This window comes from Aedes albopictus, chromosome 2, assembly GCF_035046485.1.
Source record: "Aedes albopictus strain Foshan chromosome 2, AalbF5, whole genome shotgun sequence".
Taxonomy (NCBI): domain Eukaryota; kingdom Metazoa; phylum Arthropoda; class Insecta; order Diptera; family Culicidae; genus Aedes; species Aedes albopictus.
The window spans coordinates 69,687,384-69,708,188 of NC_085137.1; the positions used below are offsets into that span (position 1 = coordinate 69,687,384).

Consider the following 20,805-nt stretch of genomic DNA (forward strand, 5'->3'; position numbering starts at 1 on the left):
GCTCTTTCTGTTTCCTCTCAGCAGCAATGCCACCTAATAAAGTTGGAACGAATTCAATACCGTTGTTTGCGTATTGCTCTCGGCTGTATGCACTCAACGCATAATGCGAGCCTAGAGGTCCTGGCAGGGGTGAAACCTCTCCAGAATCGCTTCTGGGCGCTCTCGCTAAGGTTTCTTATCAAGTGTGGAGTGAGCAACAAACTTGTGATTGAAAACTTCGAAGAAATGCTCACTCTGAATACTCAGTCAAAATTTATGAGAATCTATCTTTTCTACATGTCATCTGACATAAGCCTCCCAGGTCATAATCCACCTCGTGTACACTTCACCAATGACAGTTCCTCTGTTAAATACGATATGTCCATGAAACAAGCTATTCATGGAATTCCAGATCAACTTCGATGTATATCTATTCCTCGCATTTTTAACGAATAGTAACAAAATGTCAATTCCTGTAAGAGAGTCTTCACTGATGGGTCTCGCATAAATGGATTCACAGGTTTCAGTGTCTTCAATGAAAACTTCACCGCCTTCCGCAAACTTCAGGAACCTTGTTCGGTTTATGTTGCTGAGCTGGCAGCAATCAACTTCGCTTTGGGGATGACTTCCAACATGCCCGTAGACCATCTCTTCATCTTCTCGGATAGCCTTAGTTCGATTGAGGCACTCCGGTCGATGAAACCTGTAAAACATCCATCTTACTTTCTTACAAAAATAAGGGAGCAAATGGGTGCACTGATCGAAAGATCCTACAAGATTACCTTTGTATGGGTCCCCTCACATTGCTCAATTTATGGCAATGAGAAGGCGGACTCTCTCGCAAAGGTGGGCGCACAGGAAGGTGAGATCTATGATAGAAGAATTTCACATGATAATTTTTTCCATTTTGTTCGCCAGAGTTCTCTTCAAAGTTGGCAAATGACTGGCGAGATGGCCAGCTGGGACGGTGGTTACATTCCATTATTCCTAATGTTTTCTTGCGAGCGTGGTGGCATGGTTTGGATGTAAGTCGAAATTTCATTCGCGTAATGTCAAGGCTTATGTCCGACCATTACTCGATAGATGCGCATTTACACAGGATTAACCTCGCGTTGAGCAATGTTTGTACTAAGTGCGGTTCCGGTTATGATGACATCGACCACGTAGTTTTACAATGCCCGGATAATGACGCCTCCAGAGCACTACTTTTGGATACCCTTGAGGCCCGAGGTAGACAACCCTTTGTTCTTGTGAGAGATGTGCTGGGCACTCGCGATGTCACTTATTTATATGCTATGCATTTACGACTTTCTTCGTTTGTCTTGTATAAAGGTTTCATTCACTTGTGTTTTCTCCCCCAGTTTTTTTTTCTCTGTTTTCGTCTTTGTGTTGTTCCTGGCCATCCGGCAGGTGAAAAGCCCGCTACAATCTGGTGCTGAATCACTATGAAGACAACGAACACGCCATTACGTTATACCTTCCGGATAAGCTTCAGAGAACCCTTACCCCCAGTCCTTACCACTCCCATCCTAAAAGCATATGTGACCCACTAATCTCGAGCTGCCACGAGTATCCTGGCTCCGTCCCATACTAACTATGTTGTAGGTATAAGAATTATATTTGTACATAAAATACAAAAAATAAGTTAACCCCAAATAAATGAACCGATTGAAAAAACAAAAATTAGAAAAATGCTCAAACTATACCCCGTCTAAAGGCGGGATTGGGTATTAGAGGGTTAATTTCATGAGAAATGTTTTGAGAAATTTCATGACAAACTCCTCAAGAAGTGCCAAGAAAAAATCCCCGGGAAATTCCTGAAAGAATCTCTGGAAGAATCCCTGCAGTCATTTTCAAAGAAATTCAAGGACAGTGATAACCAGCTCTGGTTTACTATGACAGCACTGGACGGTACGTATCCCCGTGGAAAAAAAGACCTTAGTGTAGTACTTTCTGGAAATAAAACATTAAAATATAAATCAGTTTCCTTGGGTCCTTTTTTTCATTCTGGTGTTAGTAATTGAAACACTGCTTCAAGGCAAACAAACACACATTCAATTAGGAATATCATTTATTGATTTGTATAAGTTCACACTATTTTACATTAAAACTAATGCATAGCCAACAAAGGCTCGCATTCTTCCCATATCTACGAACTGTAAACGAAGGCACAAATTTGGCAATTTCGCTAACCCTCTAGAGTATCGCGGGAGTCCCCCGTATCATGAACACTATCTACCTACATGCTGCAGCAAATCGTGCAGCAGCACGTCACAAATTCATCGATCACAGTCACGTGTGTCCCACGTTTCGGGCGTGGCTTTGGTCATTCCTCGCTGGCCGGATCGGCCACGTACCCGAGCTGTTCCAGCTCGTGCACCACTTTTTCGTTTCCGCACAGGTGATCTAGCCAGTAGGTGTACGGGTATTCGGGCTTTGTTCCGCCGTACCGTTCCGGTAGGAATTCCGCGTCGATGTGTTTGTGTAGAGAGGCCCGGTCGGTACCGTGGAAGAACAGCCGCTCGCGCATCCGATCGTTCAGCAGGGGTTTGAACATCTGGAATACGGTGTCGAACACCCAGCCTTGATTGACGATGTGGATGGCCGTGGTCCGGACAGGCATGCAGGTCTGGAAGAGATTAAGGAAACGGATTAAAGTGAGAAGTTGTCCATTTCTTCTGAAATTCAAATTATCATAGAGTTTTATACTTTGAGAAGTTTTATATTTTTCCATCTTCTGTCTGAAGTTTAACTGTAAACTTTTGAATCCAACTTAGAATTCATTGTTCCGACTTTTCGAACCCTCTAAGCAGAATACCCTCTTCGAATAAGTGTAATCAGCTTTTTGCGTATATTCTCAAAACCACTCATCCAAATACTCACCACCAGCAGTGCGATGATCTTCTGCGCCACCGAGGGGCTCATGTGCCAAGCGTGGTTCAGCGAGAGCCCCTCCAGATCCATGATGCCAATGCCTCCGACAACCTGGGAAATCGGTTCCAGAGAGCCCACCTCCAGCATCAGGAGCGTCGCCTTGAACAAGTCTGTGAGGGGAATTTTTGACGGCCGCCAATTTCCGAATTTAAAGAAGAGCACCCGTCGACCTTCCTGATCTCGGTACGGCGAGATTGTGATGATGTTATCGTCTCCGAGCGAACGCAAGGTCATCGGGTTGACGTTCTCGTACAGGTCCGTGTTGTGTTCGCGGAATTCGTAGTAACGGCACATCTGGAAGTAGTAAAGATTGTAGTGTGAAAATTGAAAGTATATAGGCCAAGTCATCCATACCAGCTTGTAAGAGTTCTCTACTTTCCAGAAGCGTGCCCTGAGAAATCTCAACAGGTAGTCATCATCCATCCGGTGTGGTTCGCATCCTCCAAGTTCTTTCGAAAAAAAATATGGTTTATTACAATTTCGTGACATACAATGCCCTTAACTTACCATAGATCATATCCCGCAGTTGTTGAATCTTCAAGCAGGTCTTTTCCGGATCCTCGCCCTGCTTGGCGGCCACCTCGGAGATCTTCGGTGGCAGGTCCTTGTCCATCTCAAGCATATGCTTGACGCCCTCCGGTTCCGGCATCCTGTTTAGAATTGTCGGTGGCTTCCACAAGTGTCCACTGATGAATGGCTTTGCCGGAGGTCGTATGACGACCTTTTTCTTTGATTTCGCTTTCTACAATGATAAGAACATGCAAGGAGCGATTCGTTAGCAAGGGTGATTCAGGTTCGATTGAGTACTGGAAATGATGGATCACTTTGAATAAACAGCGCTTAATTTGCATAATCACGATCCACTGTGGAGAGTGAATGCGCGCATTTTTTCTAGCGTGCTTCAATGACGAGAAATTATTTTCTGGATCTGCTCAACGAATTAAGTTTAGATAATGGGGATATTAGCAGAGATTACATTTGCAAAGCTAACATGCTTCCTTGGTGTTTACGTAACGAAAAATAAACATTGAAAAAGCAAAAAGTTCTGTTTTCAGGATTCGATTTCATAGAGCTTGCTGACGTTTATTCACCTATCTCTTTCAAACATGCAGGCGGAATAGGATTTGTTGTCATCAGGAAAGGTTTCCCGATGAAAACAAATCCTATCCCGCCTGCATGCTTGAAAAAGAGAGGTGAATAAACGTCAGCAAGCTCTATTCCTTGTTGTTACAAGTCTTTTATTCTTCTTGGCGTAATGACAATACATGCTTTTTCAGTTTCAATTTCACAGTAGTTCTATTCAATTCTCTTACAAACAGCAAAATAAGCTCAAAAACTGATTTTTGACTAATGATTTTTTTTATTAACCCAAAAATAATAGGCTGTGGAATTTTGTCGTCTTAGGAAGAGTTGTTTGTTTTGTCAAAATGAACAACTTTGTCGAAGACGCAAAGTCTCTAAGACGTAAAACTGAAAAGTTAGATGGTTGCGCCAACCTACACGCAGAAAAATGGCGCTTGTTTAAAACAATAAAACGCATGGTTGATTTTCAAACTGATAATTTATTTATTCTGTTCGCGCCAACGCGAAGTGGTAACCGCGATTGAGCCCCAGTTTTCCCTTCTACACTGCACGCCGTCCAACTGTCCATCCAACGACAACGTGAATGAACATGCACGCAAGGATCGACCCTCGCACAGAGAGTAAAAAATTCGAAGATTGAAAGTGAAGATTGACATTCTCATTTTTTCATTCGTTTTTGGCCACATTCATTGTCAGCTGAATGCCTCTCTTTTTTCATTCAATTCTCTGTCACGAATATTTTTGCGCACGTCGTAAAATGTCTAATTTCTGTTAACAGATGCACAATCCGGCTTAATGGACAAATAGAGAGCATAATTAATATTCTAATTAACTACTATACACAAGTTTTGTGGTGATTGAAAGTATAATCGGGAGTTACGGTCCAGTTTTATTTCTCAGTGAAAATTGTCAGTGACAGAAAAATGAATGAATAGGTGAAAAATTTCATTCACCAAAATGAATTTTATTTTGATCCCTCAGTTGAGAATTTTCAAAATTCACGTTGAATTTCATTCATTGAAAACGAAAATTTTAATCTCTGCGGCCTCGCATATACAGCGGGTCCTTATGTGCCCGCCGCCGACGACGACGACCGAACCAATCAACAGCCTGTTCGCAAGGAATTTTCCTCCACCACAATCACCACGCTAAATATGTACCTTTCTCCTTCCACTTCATTCATCCCGTACGCTCCTCGACAAGGAGAGTTCAACTTCTACCGCCGACGTGTACGCACCGAAATAGTTTAGATTCAACCCCGACCCCGATAGATTCAAACGAATACGAAATACAATAGTTTAGTTAGTTAAGTGAACAATTCGCGTTTTTCTCCATCACAAGGTGTTACAGTCCACCTTCCAAAAGAGTTACCGGTCCTGAATCCATCCACCCCGAAAATCACCGTTCCACAACGGAACATATTCCAATGTTATATTTAATTGTTTTCATTTAGAGTTTATCGATAAAAAAAAACCGATTACCATCATTTCATACAATGTCAAAAATTTCATTTGTTTCAACAAAATAAAAACCATAAACATGGTCCGAAAGCACTCACACATCTATAAAATGCTTACCCCAACATCGCCACAACGAAGAAGGTGCAGCAAATCCATCACGCCAACTTCCAAGTGCAGCTTTGGCCGTGATGGAAAACGCGCAGGTACTCACGACAGCATCCACAAAAAGTTGATCGGTTTCGCCTTTTTTGTCTTTTTTTAGTCGTTCTCCTCCCCATCCGCTTACCGACGGTCTAAAAATAGATTTCCGAGCTGCCGCAGTTGCTGCCGTCACCAACACAATCACATTCCGGGTTTGTTAGTGGCAAAAGTGCAGTCGTTTGAATCAATCCATTATTTCATGTTGAAAATACCATATCTCTGTTTGTTTTAACAAACAGCCAAAAATTTCGACAAATGAAAATATTTGTATTATCAAACAATAGAAAGTTCAGTTTAAACTAGAAATCAGTTTGTCGCTATAGTAAACTGAAAAATCGGTTGATTTGAACTAGAATTTAATTGTGTTTACAATTTATTTTTCTGCGTGTATGCATATAAGTTGCGAATTACTAATTTCTTGGCAGTTAATGCCCCTGATCATTACAAAAAAAATTGTCGAAGACACCATGTGTCGGAAATGCTTCGTTTCGGAGTAATAAATGTTATCCGGCTAAATTGCGATCCTAGCCCTTAGTGCACTGTTTTAAAAGTGGTATTTTTATTTTGTTTCAAAAATTAAACTTAGAACTAACTCAATTATCTCAAACAATGAATATCTGATTTCTTTCTATTTGTTCATATGTTAAGGTGACACGGAACGACGTAGCACTTCTGCTATCTTCCATCTCTTTCCAACGATTTGATCGCGATTTGCGATGCAAATATCAATTTCCACTGCACAGAGGTATCTGAAACTTCAGTCGATTGTGCACCGCAAGCATTGGCCAGGGTGGCCAGCGAACCGGGAAAACCGGGAAAAAGCCGGGAATTCGGAATCACCGGGAAAAAACCGGGAAATATTCGGGAATTCAGATTGCCACCAGGAAAACTTTGCATTTCCAGGAATAATTCTATACTGCTCTATTATTTCTAATTATTAATCACTTTTCTATCATCCATGAAAATAATCTGTAATACCAAGCTTGTTGCTGGTTTAACAGAAGTTGCAATATTTCGATATATTTTATTGAAAATACGACTTGCGTTATATTTAGATGTTGAGAATTTTAAAATCATAATATCGGTTGCTGAAGTCGATCTGTTAAGTCATTTTAAAAGTTATAAATGTTTTTATTCTTAGTTTTCAGCAAATCAAGAAGAAACAATAATTTATAATTCCTGCGTAATAATGTAAAGAGTTTCAGTAAACTTTAGTAAAGGGCAATCTTCCTCTGAATTAGTCTTGTATCGATGTCACCAAAATACAATAATGCTACAAAAACTAACAAGGGCACTCACATGTTTCTTTTCACTTGTCTACATCAAATTGAAATTGTGGGAAATGTATTTTAACAACAGCAACAAGGAATTGATGAAAGACAGACTAAATGGAGTAAATAGGACGTTGTCGTTGGCTAAATTTTAACAACAGTTATGTACAACTAAACTGAAACCTAGAATCAGTATTTTTACTTGGCCAAACGTAATTCTAAGCAGTTTTTTTTGGCAAGTGTTACTAAAACAAATAATGTTATTATATGGAACATGAGAGACGAACACAAAACAATAAAGCCTATAGGCTTTCGGAAATAAAATGTAAAATTGTTAAAAGGAATTAACGATTGCTCAAAGGAATTCAGCAATAAGGCCAGTTTCGTGTTCAAAAGGAATCGCTCAAGAAAGTTTTAGATCAATTCCTGGAATAAAAATTCCACAGTGACAGCCATTTGAATTGTCATTCCTTCGCAACTGCGTACTGCGAAGAAAAACGGTTTCTTGGGCGATTCATGCAAGAATTTCTGTAATATAATTGCTTTCCATCAAAAGTTTGAATATTTTTCAAAGAAGCCTGTGTGCCAAAAATGGCTGAATCTGAAAATGTTGTTTAAATTAAGTTGATATGAAACATCTTCAAAATTTTAACACAAGTATCAGGCATACTGTATCATTTCTAGTGGAAATGATGTTTTGACGTTCAAACTAAAAATGAGAAGAAATGTGAAAGTACTTTACAGTTGCACAAATGTACATGTACAGTTTTTACAGAAACCTATGTTTCATTGGCATTGCAAAAAAATGTCATCAGGAATTAAAATTGTTAAGCGATTATTTCTGAATTTTACCCAAAAGAATCTCTTGAAGTTCACCCAGGAGTTTAATTGAAAATTCAAACATATGTTAGTTCTGAAATTTATCCTGGAACAGCTCCTGAACCGATAGGGATTATTTTATTCAACACAAGTAAAACCGGGAAAAAATTGAAAATTTCGGGAAAAAACCGGGAGAAAACCGGGAAATCAAAATCTGAAATTCACTGGCCACCCTGATTGGCGTAAATAGGGGGTGGCCAGAGGGGGCCTGGCCCCTCCAGAAAAATCTAATCCGGAAAAAAATCACGAGATTCAGGCAATAAGTATCTTTGTGGAGCAGTTCTGGAGTATAAAAAAATCAATATCAATATGGCCATGGCCTCCCTAGACACATGACCTAGTTATGCTTATGACCGCAAGTGAGCAAATGAATGATCAAATTTGTAATCCATCATATGGAGTAGAACATAAGATTTGCATCTCACTATCAACACAGCAATGACTGTTCGCGCCCATCGGGCGCTCCGGTGGCGAAAGTGACCCACTTTCCCATAAACGCTTTGGTGCCCCACTTTCCCCTACGAGATCGAACAGCGTCACTCGAGCTCCCACAAAAGTAAACACGGCGGCGACAACGATCCCAGTGCGGGACCACTCACCACCGACGATGATGATTGATGATGACAGCTGCGAGCGCGCGAGCCTCATCGCGGCGGCACCCAGTTGGAAGAACATGTGCAGGCCGCTCGTGAGTGACCGTGAGTTACTTCGTTCGAGCAGTGCAGCCAGATCGACGGAAGGTTCTAGAATGTTTTATCCGGGAATATTGTAGAACATTCTGGATGCCTTCCGGAGTGCTATAAAAGGAGAGCACCACCACCGAACAACGAAACAGTATCATTTGACCCGGCTAACGGTCAAGTAGTGTAAAGTTTAAGTAAGAAGTGAAGGATAATTTGGAAGTGTACAAGCGTTCGCGTGGCTTCGACAACGCGAAGTAGAAGTGTAAAAGCGTTTGCGTGGCTTCGACAACGCAAAGTTTAGTAGTAAAATAAAGTGCTTTAGTGTAAAGTACTTCCCGTGTATTTTTCTTTCTGCGGAAGGAAAAATCCCCGTTTGAGGCACTGCGGCGCCCAAACATTTGGTCCTTCGAGCCGGATCAACGGAGGATTTCTGGTACCCCAGGTCTTGCGAGACTCTATCCCGCCAGAAATCCGAGAACTACCCGCTTGAGGCACTGCGGCGCCTCAACATTTTGGTCCTTCGAACCGGATCAAAGGAGGATTTCTGGTACCCCAGGTCTTGCGAGACTCCATCCCGCCAGAAATCCAAGTGATTCCCGCTTGAGGCACTGCGGCGCCTCAACATTTGGTCCTTCGAACCGGATCAAAGGAGGATTTCTGGTACCCCAGGTCTTGCGAGACTCCATCCCGCCAGAAATCCAAGTGATTCCCGCTTGAGGCACTGCGGCGCCTCAACATTTGGTCCGTCCGAACCGGATTCAGTGCCCGTGGAGTGGAACCGGCCTACAGTCCCCGGTTCTATATCGAAGCGAAGAACCCCTGCCGGTCAGCGAGCCGACCGGAGCCAACGACACCTTGCCGCCGGCAAGGATACCAACCCGTCGAGGCCTTCTGCTGATTTGAGGAGCAATCAGTGGAAGCAGGACCCTATCCCTGGAGACCGCCGGTCAACAAGGGATCGGCACAAGTGAGTAGTTCCCCTGGTCAACGAGGCGACCAGTCGAGGAATCCCTGCCGGTCTGTGAACGATCGGCACCAACGGTGACTTCTTTGCCGCCGGCAAAGACACCATCCCATCGAAGGATTTCTACCGACAGACGAGTTGGCCGATTCCAGCAAAGTTCCTACTGGTCAACGAGGCGACCAGCTGAGGAATCCCTGCCGGTCTGTGGACGATCGGCACCAACGGTGACATCTTTGCCGCCGGCAAAGACACCATCCCATTTGAAGAATTCTACCGATCGACGAGTCGGTCGGTCCCAGCGAGGCTTTCTGCTGGTCAAGGAGTGATCAGTGGAAACGAGACCCTTTCCCCTGGAGGATTTCCCGCCGGTCAGTGAGGAGATCGGCACCAGCGAGTTGTTCCCCTGGTCAACGAGGCGACCAGTCGAGGAATCCCTGCCGGTCTGTGGACGATCGGCACCTACGGTGACTTCTTTGCCGCCGCAGAGACACCATCCATCGGAGGAATCCCACCGATCGACGAGTCGGTCGGTCCTAGCGAAGAGTCCTGCTGGTCATCGAGGCGACCAGCCGAGGAGTTCCGTACCGGTCAACGAGAGATCGGTATCAACGGTGACATCCTTACCGCCGGTAAGGACACCAGCCTATTGAAGAGTCGGTCGGCCGCAGCGAAGCGTCCTGCTGGTCATTGAGGCAACCAGTCGAGGAATCCTGTCGGTCAGTGTGCTACGAGCATCAAGGGTGACATCTTCGCCGCCGGCAAAGACATCACCAACGAGAAGATTTCTTGCCGATCAACGAGGTCATCGGCCCCAGAAGAAGTGTTTCCCTGGTCAACGGGCGAGAGAAATTACCGCCGGTCAGTGGACGATCGGCATTGGATGTGTCATTCTTGCCGCCGACAAGACAACCAAGACAATTTCATACCGATCAGCGAGCCTTGCTATCGGTACCGTAAAAGCCTTCTGCTGATCAAGGAGGTATCAGTGGAAGCGGGACAGTTCCTGCTCGTCACCAAGGACAAGATCGTCCGCCGATCAGTGAGGTGTTCGGTGACCAGTCGAGGATTTCCGCCGGTCAAAGGAGATCGGCACCGTCGGTGAATTCTTGCGTGAGCACCGAAAAGAGGACTCTTATCAACCAACCACCGACCGTAGAAGTGAAGATGAGACACCGCACATCGGAATTTGAGGCACCCGCCATGCATGAGACACAGCTGCTCATCCATCTCCGTGAACAGGTCACGCGGAAGATCCGGTACGTCATCGGAAACCTGGTGGAGGCGAACCACGACCCGTCGAAGGTAAGATCGTCGCTCCTGCGGGTGTACGAGAAGAAACTAGGCACGTACTACCAGGAGTACGCTAAGCTTCACCAGGAGATCTTGGACCGGATCCCTGCATCGGAGTTCAAGGAACAAGAAGAGCTGCAGATGGACTTCGACCGACTACACATCGAAGCGCTGCTAAGGATAGAGAAGCTATCTGCGAGCTTGGCTGGTGAGTACCAACTCAGCGAGAGTGAGGTCCGTGTTTTGAAAAGCTTCCAAAGCAGGCAGCGATCCGAGCCTGTTCGGGAGAAGCACTCTGACAAGTTCAACGTTGTACCGTCGGGTCACGTTGCGACGAACGTCAACAACGTGGAATTCGCTCAGGGAGAGCGTTCCAATCGGTCCAGTGTGACGCCAGCAAATCACACTGTGACACCTACCCAGAAACCAGCCATGTTGCAACCGAGAGAGTGCCGAGCTAGTTTCCATGATCGGCATCAGGTGGAGTCCATCTCAGAAGAACTCTACGACTCATCCAGTCTAGAGCCGCCGGCAATCTCTGAGGCGTCCAAGGACGATTCGAGCACCGTTCAGAGAGAACACGATAGGTCGACATGTACGAAGGACCCGCGTCACACAACGAGATGTGACGTGCCAAGCACTGAAGATCGACAAGGCGCGGATTGGAAGCGGACTTCCCTCCGTACAGAGTTCACACCGACGAAGCTATCCAGCCAGTCCTGTGTGCAGCTATCGAGTGGCACTACGATCCCCGTCCAGGTAATCCAACCGGCCAGCAAGGATTGGATATCTTCAGGATGCTTGCGGATTCACAACCAAACGCAGTCTGGTCTCAAGGAACTCTCTGACGCGTCCAGAACAAACCACCAACCGAAGGATGTTCAGAAGGAGCACTGCAAACCGGTAAGTATCCGGAACCATCGCCAGTCGGAGTCCGCTCGGGTGGAGCACTCCGACTCATCAAGTTACACCGTGAAGTCTGATGAGTCAGCAGGCCCTGGTCTACTGCATGAAGTGGATCATCAACACCGCTTGGAGTGCGATAAGGAGGAGCACTCCCGACAAGCAAGTGTGGGACCACATCCAAACGTCCATTCCACGACATCCGTCGAGCATCCGGAATCTGCTCGGAAGGAGTATTCCGAGCAGCTACGTCGAGTGGAGGCTAGCACCGAGACTGTAACAGTGGCAGCCGTGAAGCACCCAGAGTCTGCTCAGGAGAAGCTCTCTGGTCCGTCCAATGAGGAACAACCCGTTCACACTGCGACATTCGTCGAAGGGTCCGACTTCCTCCAGAGAATGCAGACCAGATCGTCCGGACTGGAGCTGACGAACCACGCCTCATGTACAATCGAGTCCACGGAAAGCACGAGAGAATCAGAGTCCGCTCAGGAGGAGCTCTCTGATTTGTCCTGCGTAGAATACCCTCTGCGCACTGTGACATCCGCCATGGAACCAGAGTCTGCTCACAAGGAGCATTCCAAGTCGTGCAGTGATCTTCCAGATTCCACTGCAGCTAACCCGAAACACGTGAAGATCGCTCAGGATAAGCCGTCGCACGTAAAGCCATTGAGTAGTGCAACAGCTGCAATCCAATGGGAGATCGTTCTAGACGAACCGCATCTGCTGTCACACAGGGAGCTTTCACTTGTGACAGCCCTCGAACCCTTTTTCGACCAAGTGGAGTCCGTTCAGGTCGAACCCTCCAAGTTGTCGTTGGTGAAAATATCGATGAACCCGGTGTTTCCCAAAGGCTCAGAGTCGGACACAATGAAGTGTAGAACTCTAAACAGCGTGAAGTTGGCCCGAAGCACTGCTGTACGTGTCACGGTTTTTGACAGTAACAGCGAGAAGGGAAAGTTCCACGAGCTTCAAAGACTGAAGGCCACAAAGAAGTGGCACACAAAGCCATCGAAACCACCACCGAGGACTTCTGCAAATGCTTCGACGCCTGCTCTGGTGGGCGAGTTGATCAGTGCGGAAGTTTGCTGTGAGATGATTGTCGAGCAACTCAGCCCATCCAAGGAAGGACACGCTGGATTATCCAAACTGATGGAGATATCTTGTGTCAAAGTGCCACGACGAAGACAACAGGGAAACATTCCGACGAGTCGACCATCGCTTCAACTCAATCGCAGAGAAGCCAACCGTCACCCAATGCCGTTGCTTCGACAAGAGTGCTTCCAGCCCGGGGGCAGTATGTTCGCGCCCATCGGGCGCTCCGGTGGCGAAAGTGACCCACTTTCCCATAAACGCTTTGGTGCCCCACTTTCCCCTACGAGATCGAACAGCGTCACTCGAGCTCCCACAAAAGTAAACACGGCGGCGACAACGATCCCAGTGCGGGACCACTCACCACCGACGATGATGATTGATGATGACAGCTGCGAGCGCGCGAGCCTCATCGCGGCGGCACCCAGTTGGAAGAACATGTGCAGGCCGCTCGTGAGTGACCGTGAGTTACTTCGTTCGAGCAGTGCAGCCAGATCGACGGAAGGTTCTAGAATGTTTTATCCGGGAATATTGTAGAACATTCTGGATGCCTTCCGGAGTGCTATAAAAGGAGAGCACCACCACCGAACAACGAAACAGTATCATTTGACCCGGCTAACGGTCAAGTAGTGTAAAGTTTAAGTAAGAAGTGAAGGATAATTTGGAAGTGTACAAGCGTTCGCGTGGCTTCGACAACGCGAAGTAGAAGTGTAAAAGCGTTTGCGTGGCTTCGACAACGCAAAGTTTAGTAGTAAAATAAAGTGCTTTAGTGTAAAGTACTTCCCGTGTATTTTTCTTTCTGCGGAAGGAAAAATCCCCGTTTGAGGCACTGCGGCGCCCAAACATTTGGTCCTTCGAGCCGGATCAACGGAGGATTTCTGGTACCCCAGGTCTTGCGAGACTCTATCCCGCCAGAAATCCGAGAACTACCCGCTTGAGGCACTGCGGCGCCTCAACAATGACGGACGATTCAACAACCGTCCCGTCCGGCCTTAAAGTGAACATCTAATCACAGAAAACAGACATCCAAGTCCAGTTCCGAAACTGTGTGAGGAATTTAACGGCCATTTGAAATCGGCAACACAAGTGGCAACATCGTGGCGCTGCAATCGGTTAATTTCCCATACTAATTTAATTCACCACCTGAAATGTTTCAATTCACCACTGACTGTGGCAATATGGTGCTTGGTGGCGTTAGCGTTTTCATCGTGTATTGGTTTGCAACCTTACTCAAGTGAAGATTCAAATCCTTACACAACTTTCTGAATGAAATTTGTTCTAGCCTGGATGTCTGTTCCCTGTAATCTAATGCAGTTTATTGCACTATGGCACAAGCGCTTTAAATGGGATAAAAGAAGAGATCTCAGAAGCAATTCAAGGGGGTATAAAGGGTCTTATCAAACAATAGCTATCAGGGGATTCCAGGGAGTCTCAGTGGCAACTCAGGGGGTCTCAGGGGAGGAGATTGCGTGAGATTTGATTTTCGAAGCAGGTTTTAGGGGCATTTTCGGTGGTCTGGAGGGGGTTTCGAGGACATTGCAAACAGTTTCAGAGGATTTTCGACAGGTTTTGGAAGCGATACGGGGGCGTTTTCAGTGGTTTCGGAGGGTTTCAGGCAGTGATGGAATTGTTCTCATTGTGAAGCAATTCGCGAGTGAAAATCCAACACAAGGGTTACTCATGTTTCCGAGAGAAAACAGTGTGTGAGTTTAGTCGCACCCGCCTGCGTCGTTAGTAAGAAGCAAAATGAAAACAAAAACACGCATGAGTTTTTATTCACAAAGAACTAGTGAAGGTGCGGAAGTGCATCAAATCCAGTGATGATCCATCATAATTGTTCCTGAGAAGCAGCAGTACCAGTCTTGAAAATGCGTTTTTCATCAAAATGCAAAAAGCTCAGAGAAGCTTCGCGAATCAAAGGCGAGTGCTTGCCAACTTCGTTTGTTCACGAGTAAAGAAGCGCGAGTATTCTCGGGCCCCTGTTGTTCACGAGTAAGTTTGTGTCTGCTCAGCTGCAATTTTCATCATTTCCATCCCTGGTCTCAGGTGCGTTACATGTGGTCCGGGGGGGTGTTTGGGGATTTAGGAAGCATTTTAGGAAGTTTCAGAGGATTTTCAGCAGGTGCTTTCAGAGGGTCACAGGTGCGTTACATGGAGTCCGAGGGAGTTTTAGAAGTATTTCAGAAGGTTTCGGCGGATTTCATAAGCGTTACTGAGGTGTTACGAAGGCGTTTTCATGGTTTCGGAGGGTCTCAGGTTCTAGTACTTATTGTAGGGGGATTTTGAAAGCATTTCAGGAAGATTCAGTGGATTTTCAAGGGCGTTACGAAGACGTTTTCGGGGGTTTCGTAGGATCTCAATTGCGTTACATGGGGCCCGAGGGGACTTTAGGTGGATTTTGAAAGCACATCAGGATGTTTTAGAGGATTTTTAGAGACACCTTCACAAAAAAAACCTTGAAACCATTTGAAACGGCCCTGAAGTGCATTTAAACGCCTGTGAAACATCCATAGCATCATTGAAATACCTTTGAAAACCTCGTATTTGAAATGCCCCTAAAAACGCCTTTGATTTAAGGGTGTTCCTGAAACCCTCCATGACACGACCCTAACTTAATAAACGTCGAAACACCTCTGAAACTTCCGTATTCCCATTGAAAGTAATTGAAATCATATTAATTTAAATATCCTGAAACCTCTTGGAACGCCTATAAAAAGCCCCGAATACCTTCCTAAACCGAGCACTGACCCCCACCCCCCATCCAAGCTCTTTGAAATGCCTATGAAATGCATTGAAACGACCCTGAAACCCCTTGTAACGCTCTTTGATACCCCGACCCTGAAACCCCTAATTACTATAATTGAAAGCTATGGAGTTTTTCGGCTTTCAGTCACGGGAAAATGCGTTGATAATTTTATATCATTGCCAACATTTCGATCCTTGGGTTGGATCGTCCTCAGGGCTCGATCTTATTCAACTTGTAAGGATCGTACTTTGCGCACGATCGTTTGTCTGTTTTTTTTTATTCCATAAAACACTGCACTTTTTCCGTTCATCACCAGTACCCCAGTAGGATGTTGCGTGGGTGGTACGAAACGGGAGAAATTCGAAACTATAAATCAGCGGAACACAAGAATGCAGCTGTTATCAATCGCCGCCGTTCGGGTGAAACGCCCCTGAAATCCCCGTTAATTCCAACGTCAACCAAACGTGACGAAACGCCCTTTAAATGTTCATGAAATCCCCGAAACAACCCCCTGAAACGCTCCCTTTTGGGGCTATCTGGGACCTTCCGGGAAAACCTCTTGGCGCCATCTCAAACGCCCAGGAGCAAGACCTGTTCTCGCGAACTAAGCTTCCTCATTACAACCTCAACTTCATGTATGCACCAAATTATCTCTTTTTATGCTTTTTCTAATTTATGCACATTTTTAGTTTATGCACCCTCAGCCAGGTGCATAAAAAGAGGTTCAAGAGTACAATAATTCAAATCAATTGGTATGAAATTGATTTAATTATAGCGAAAAGTCCCCAGCGTTTCCAGTTAGCCCAGACTATGGATCGCCAATCCAATCCGGAGTCGGTGGGTTCGATTCCTATTCCGGTCGGGAAAATTTTCTCGGCTTCCTGGGCATAGTGTATCATTCATTGTGCTTGCCTTACAATGTACAAATTCATGCAATGGCAGGCAGAGAAAACCTCTCAATTAATAACTGTGGAAGTGCTCAAAGAACACTAAGTTGTAGAGAAGCAGGCCAAGTTCCAGTGGGAACGTAGAGCCAAACAGAAGAAGAAGAAGAAGAAGAAGAAGAAGAAGAAGAAGAAGAAGAAGAAGAAGAAAAGTGCCCAAACTTAGTTTGCCTGCCCAAATGGTACATGAGCCAGTGTAATTCCAACCGAATTACCCAGAGAAATCAAGCAAAATCTAAATAAAATCTGATTATTATTATTTTTAAAACAATAGAAAATTCCCTGTATCAATATGTATTTTGAGATATACCCGATGTTTTTACACGGTTTTTTCGCTATTCATGGAATCTATGACAAAAGGTCGAAGGGCTAAAGGTCGAATGGACCAAAGGTGGAAAGGACAAATTGTAATTTGCAATAGCAGCCCATAAATTGAAAAAAGTAATGTTATTCATCGTTCTGATCTGATCATTCAATTGACACCAATCAGTCGAGGCTCTCCGGCGAATTATAATCGGTATAACCATATCATTCAAACCAGCCCCAGTTAGCAAGCATAAACATTGGTGTCGCAGGTTTAAGGCTTTGTTCGGTAAAGGTGACGTCAAACCTGACATAAACCTATCATTGACCAGTTTTTATTTTGGCCACCTAGTCCAACATAAGGACTGTATCGTTAATTATGAGTACACATTTGAGGCTCTGTATAAAAAAGACTATGCTTTATTTTGACAACTGCTGGGTGTCTATGTGTTGCTAGCGTTGTAAACAAACGATAACCTTCATTAAAAGTTGAAATTTTTTCCTCAAGGGGAACAAATGCGAGGGTTTACGGAAGAGGTGCGCAAATCGATTGTAATCAGGTATTGCGAATATTTTGTATAGTTTTTCTTTCGTTGCGCTATTTGCGCGCCGGGCAGTTACGCGCAACTCCACTCCAGTTGCGCGCAGCCAATCAGGAGCAAGAAAGCAGACGACGTCGATGCGCGCCAAAGCAACACGCAGCACGTTTCCATTATCTTCGACCAAAACAAACACCGACGCTTGCCCACCGGCTGATTGTTGTTGTTTATAACTAGCGTGGAAAGGTAAGTTAACTCATTATGGTCCCTTTCAAGATTGTTTTAAGGACAAGGTATTTGGAGTACATTGCTCAAAATTTCTAGAGCACCGTTTTTTAAAACCGTTGAACAGATTTGGATTAAAATGCATCACGCTGATGACAATCACTGAACAATTAGCGTGATGCATTTTCATCCAAATCGGTTCAACGGTTCTAAAAAACGGTGCTCCAGAAATTTTGAGCTATGTACTCCAAATACCTTGTCCTTAATGAAACGGAAATAAAAACAATATTTTCTGGAATTGTTGCTGATTCGATTGGTCATGCTACAGTGATAGACATTCGTTTAGCCGAGGCTAAAAAAATTTCAAAAAAGTGCCAGGAAACTCATACAAAAGATTTTATGATAAAACTTTTTTATCGTAGTGATAGTATATCTAGTACTGTTTTATAAAAATGTGATACATCACACTTATATATACACTGAAACAAAAACGAGGGTAAAAACCCTTCAAATGCCATTTTTTGCCTAGACATTCGTTTAGCCGAATTGTACAATTTTTAGAATTCCATAATAAAAAAACTATCAAATTTCGAAAAATATCCAACAAAGTCATTTTGTATGGTGATCTGCATTATGGATCGACTTGTAAATCATGAATTAGATTGTTTTTGGAAGTGTTGCCATATTAATTTTGCATGCATCTCATATGTCATAATATTTTAAATATGTCAATATGTCTCAATATGTCATAATATTTTAAATGTTTCTCAATTGAGATTTGATGTAGTTATTTTTATCGGAAAGTATTTAAAAAGAATCTAATGAAAGTTTCATGACCAAAGCAGGTTGAAATTTTGCGAAAAACAACGTTTTTAACAGAAAAAAATAACACAAACCATAAAAAAACACGTATTTAAGTATTGTTTTGATGAAATATGATGGTTTCACTTGCATAAATCACATCGTTTACTACTATTACGTCTTCTAATAGCTCCCAATATCTTCTAGACTGTATTCTGGCTGAAATAATATACATTGGACGGCTCATATTTCGAGAAATGGCACCGAAAGTATTCAAATTTCTAGCATGAACTACTTGTTTCATAATTTAGACATTCTTTTCAAATAAATCATGTTAAAAATGAATGTGGTTCACAACTAAGACTCATTTATAATATATTTCTTCAGATTGAATGAAATATGCCAATTATTTAACCAAATCTTGCATTTTTGTATGAGCATCTGCTTTTGAATAAACAGGGTACACAAAATCTGACACTTCTTGCAGTTCTTTCACTTTGCAGTCTTCTAACTCATTTAGTAATGGTAGTATCAAACAGGTATACTCCACAGGCATTAGGGCACGTATTTATTTCAATGCAGAACTATTTATTTTAGCTTTTATCAATCCCATTTTAAAGTTTAACCAACCAAAAACCAATATACTTATTTTTTTCATGACATTTTATGCAATAATTTGAACATTTCTGACAATAATTCTGTGCCATATTTTCAAAACTGCTAATCTAGCTTACGTTTGAGTGTTTACAGAAATCAGTTTTCTTAAATAAATTTGTTTATCGACGCTTCTCGTTATCGGGACATTTTTTTATAATGTTTCTCTGAATTTCACAAATAAATAAACTTTTAAGGTCATATATCTTGCTAACACGTCAAAAACTAAATGCCTTGGAGTATATTCTCGAAATATACTCACGAAATTGCAAAAATCTATTGAAAACCAATTTTTTATTTACCTCGGCTAAACGAATGTCTAGGCAAAAAATGAAATTTGAAGGGTTTTTACCCTCGGTTTTGTTTCAGTGTATAGGTAAGTTTAATGTATCACATTTTTATAAAACTGTACTAGATATACTATCACTACGATAAAAAAGTTTTATCATAAATTCTTTTGTATGAGTTTCCTGACACTTTTTTTGTTCTCGGCTAAACGAATGTCTACCACTGTATTTAGAGTGACTGAAAGGGGGAGTGGCGTCATGTTCCAATTTTGACAGGTCTCCTGCTCGTTTGGAACGGGAATTTGTATGGATTTGACAGATGATCGCTGTTCCAATTTTGACATTGACGCCACTCTCCCTTCCACTCACTCTAGTGCCTGTAGTGTCTACCTAATGGTTGTGCGCATAGGATATCTACCTACATTACAGTACCTAAATATCTAGGTATGATTCATTATGTCTACCTAAGGTAGTATAAATACGGGTGGTCATTGGACCACACAGGAGATACTGCACTTGGACTTGTTAACATCTTGGACTTGTTAACATCTTTAATATTCTTCTTTTGAAGGATATAAAAGTGCCATTATTTGTTGCATTCAGTCTTGTACTGATCGCACGCGGTCGATACCGGTTGGGTATGTTTTAAGTAATGCAAATATGGATACTGCCCATGATATGAGATTCACCGTTGCGCACAACTGACTGTTCGATCGGTAAAAGTGTGAAACTAATTTTTTTCTTGCAAAGCGCAATACTGCAATGAAACAAATTAGCAATAGTTGAAGGTGTTAGCCTTTTTTCTGTCCAAAATGCTGTCAAACTATTTGGTATGCATAACACACTGAAAGACTCAAATTTGGACAGCAAGATTTGCAAAATCTTTAAACGAAAAAAGGAGGTATCCATCAGAGATTGTGCAAAAAAGTGTGGAACGACTGTTGGTATTATAACTCAAAAACTTCTCAGCCTGTCAAAAAAAAAAGACTTGAATACTTTTTGTGGCCCAATAACAGGGTACTGTGCAAGTAAATACCATTTGAAACAACTATGTATACTCGAAGGTGGTACCTACCGTTTCTGTAATAGGGACAAGGAGGATTCTGAACATTTGTTATGTGCCTGTGAAGCACTTTTCCAACAAAGATGCACATTTTTTGATAAAGGTTTTAAGCCAAATGTCTTTTCAATTTTGAGTTACAACACTTTATGTATGTGTACGTCTTATTCATACTCTTGCCCCATCACTGGGGCAAAAGTTCGAATCTAGAGTTTGTCGAATTTTGCTAACCGTAGCACACTATTTTGACACTTTGGTAATAGGAATACCTGAAACCAATTAATATTTGATGTTGAAACTGGAATAAACTTCAAAGTTCGATCTGGACTTTACCCAAATTAGGGTTAAATTTACCTCACCATAAGTCAGCAGTTTTTCTCCAAATTCAGATAGGGTAGGTAATCAAAAGTTGAACCAAATTGCGGCTTTCCGAAGTAGGGCAAATTTTGAGTGATTTTTTCTCCCACATGGAAAAAATTTACTACGGAAAAATCGTATGTACATGAAAGC

General features: G+C 43.3%; 1 protein-coding gene across 3 annotated transcripts in view; it reads right to left on the reverse strand.

The window, feature by feature from the left end:
• Positions 1–2,032: 2,032 nt before the first annotated feature.
• LOC109431003 (alpha-tocopherol transfer protein-like) overlaps positions 2,033–20,805 on the reverse strand; it is a 111,820-nt gene continuing 93,047 nt past the window's right edge. For all 3 annotated transcript variants that reach the window (XM_029871473.2, XM_029871472.2, XM_019707127.3), the window contains 4 exons: positions 3,421–3,655; positions 3,268–3,362; positions 2,863–3,207; positions 2,033–2,608 (listed from right to left, as the gene is read on the reverse strand). In XM_029871473.2, the coding sequence (XP_029727333.2) occupies positions 2,306–2,608; positions 2,863–3,207; positions 3,268–3,362; positions 3,421–3,562 (885 nt within the window). In that variant the 5' untranslated portion in view covers positions 3,563–3,655 and the 3' untranslated portion in view covers positions 2,033–2,305. The remainder of the gene's footprint in view (positions 2,609–2,862; positions 3,208–3,267; positions 3,363–3,420; positions 3,656–20,805) is intronic.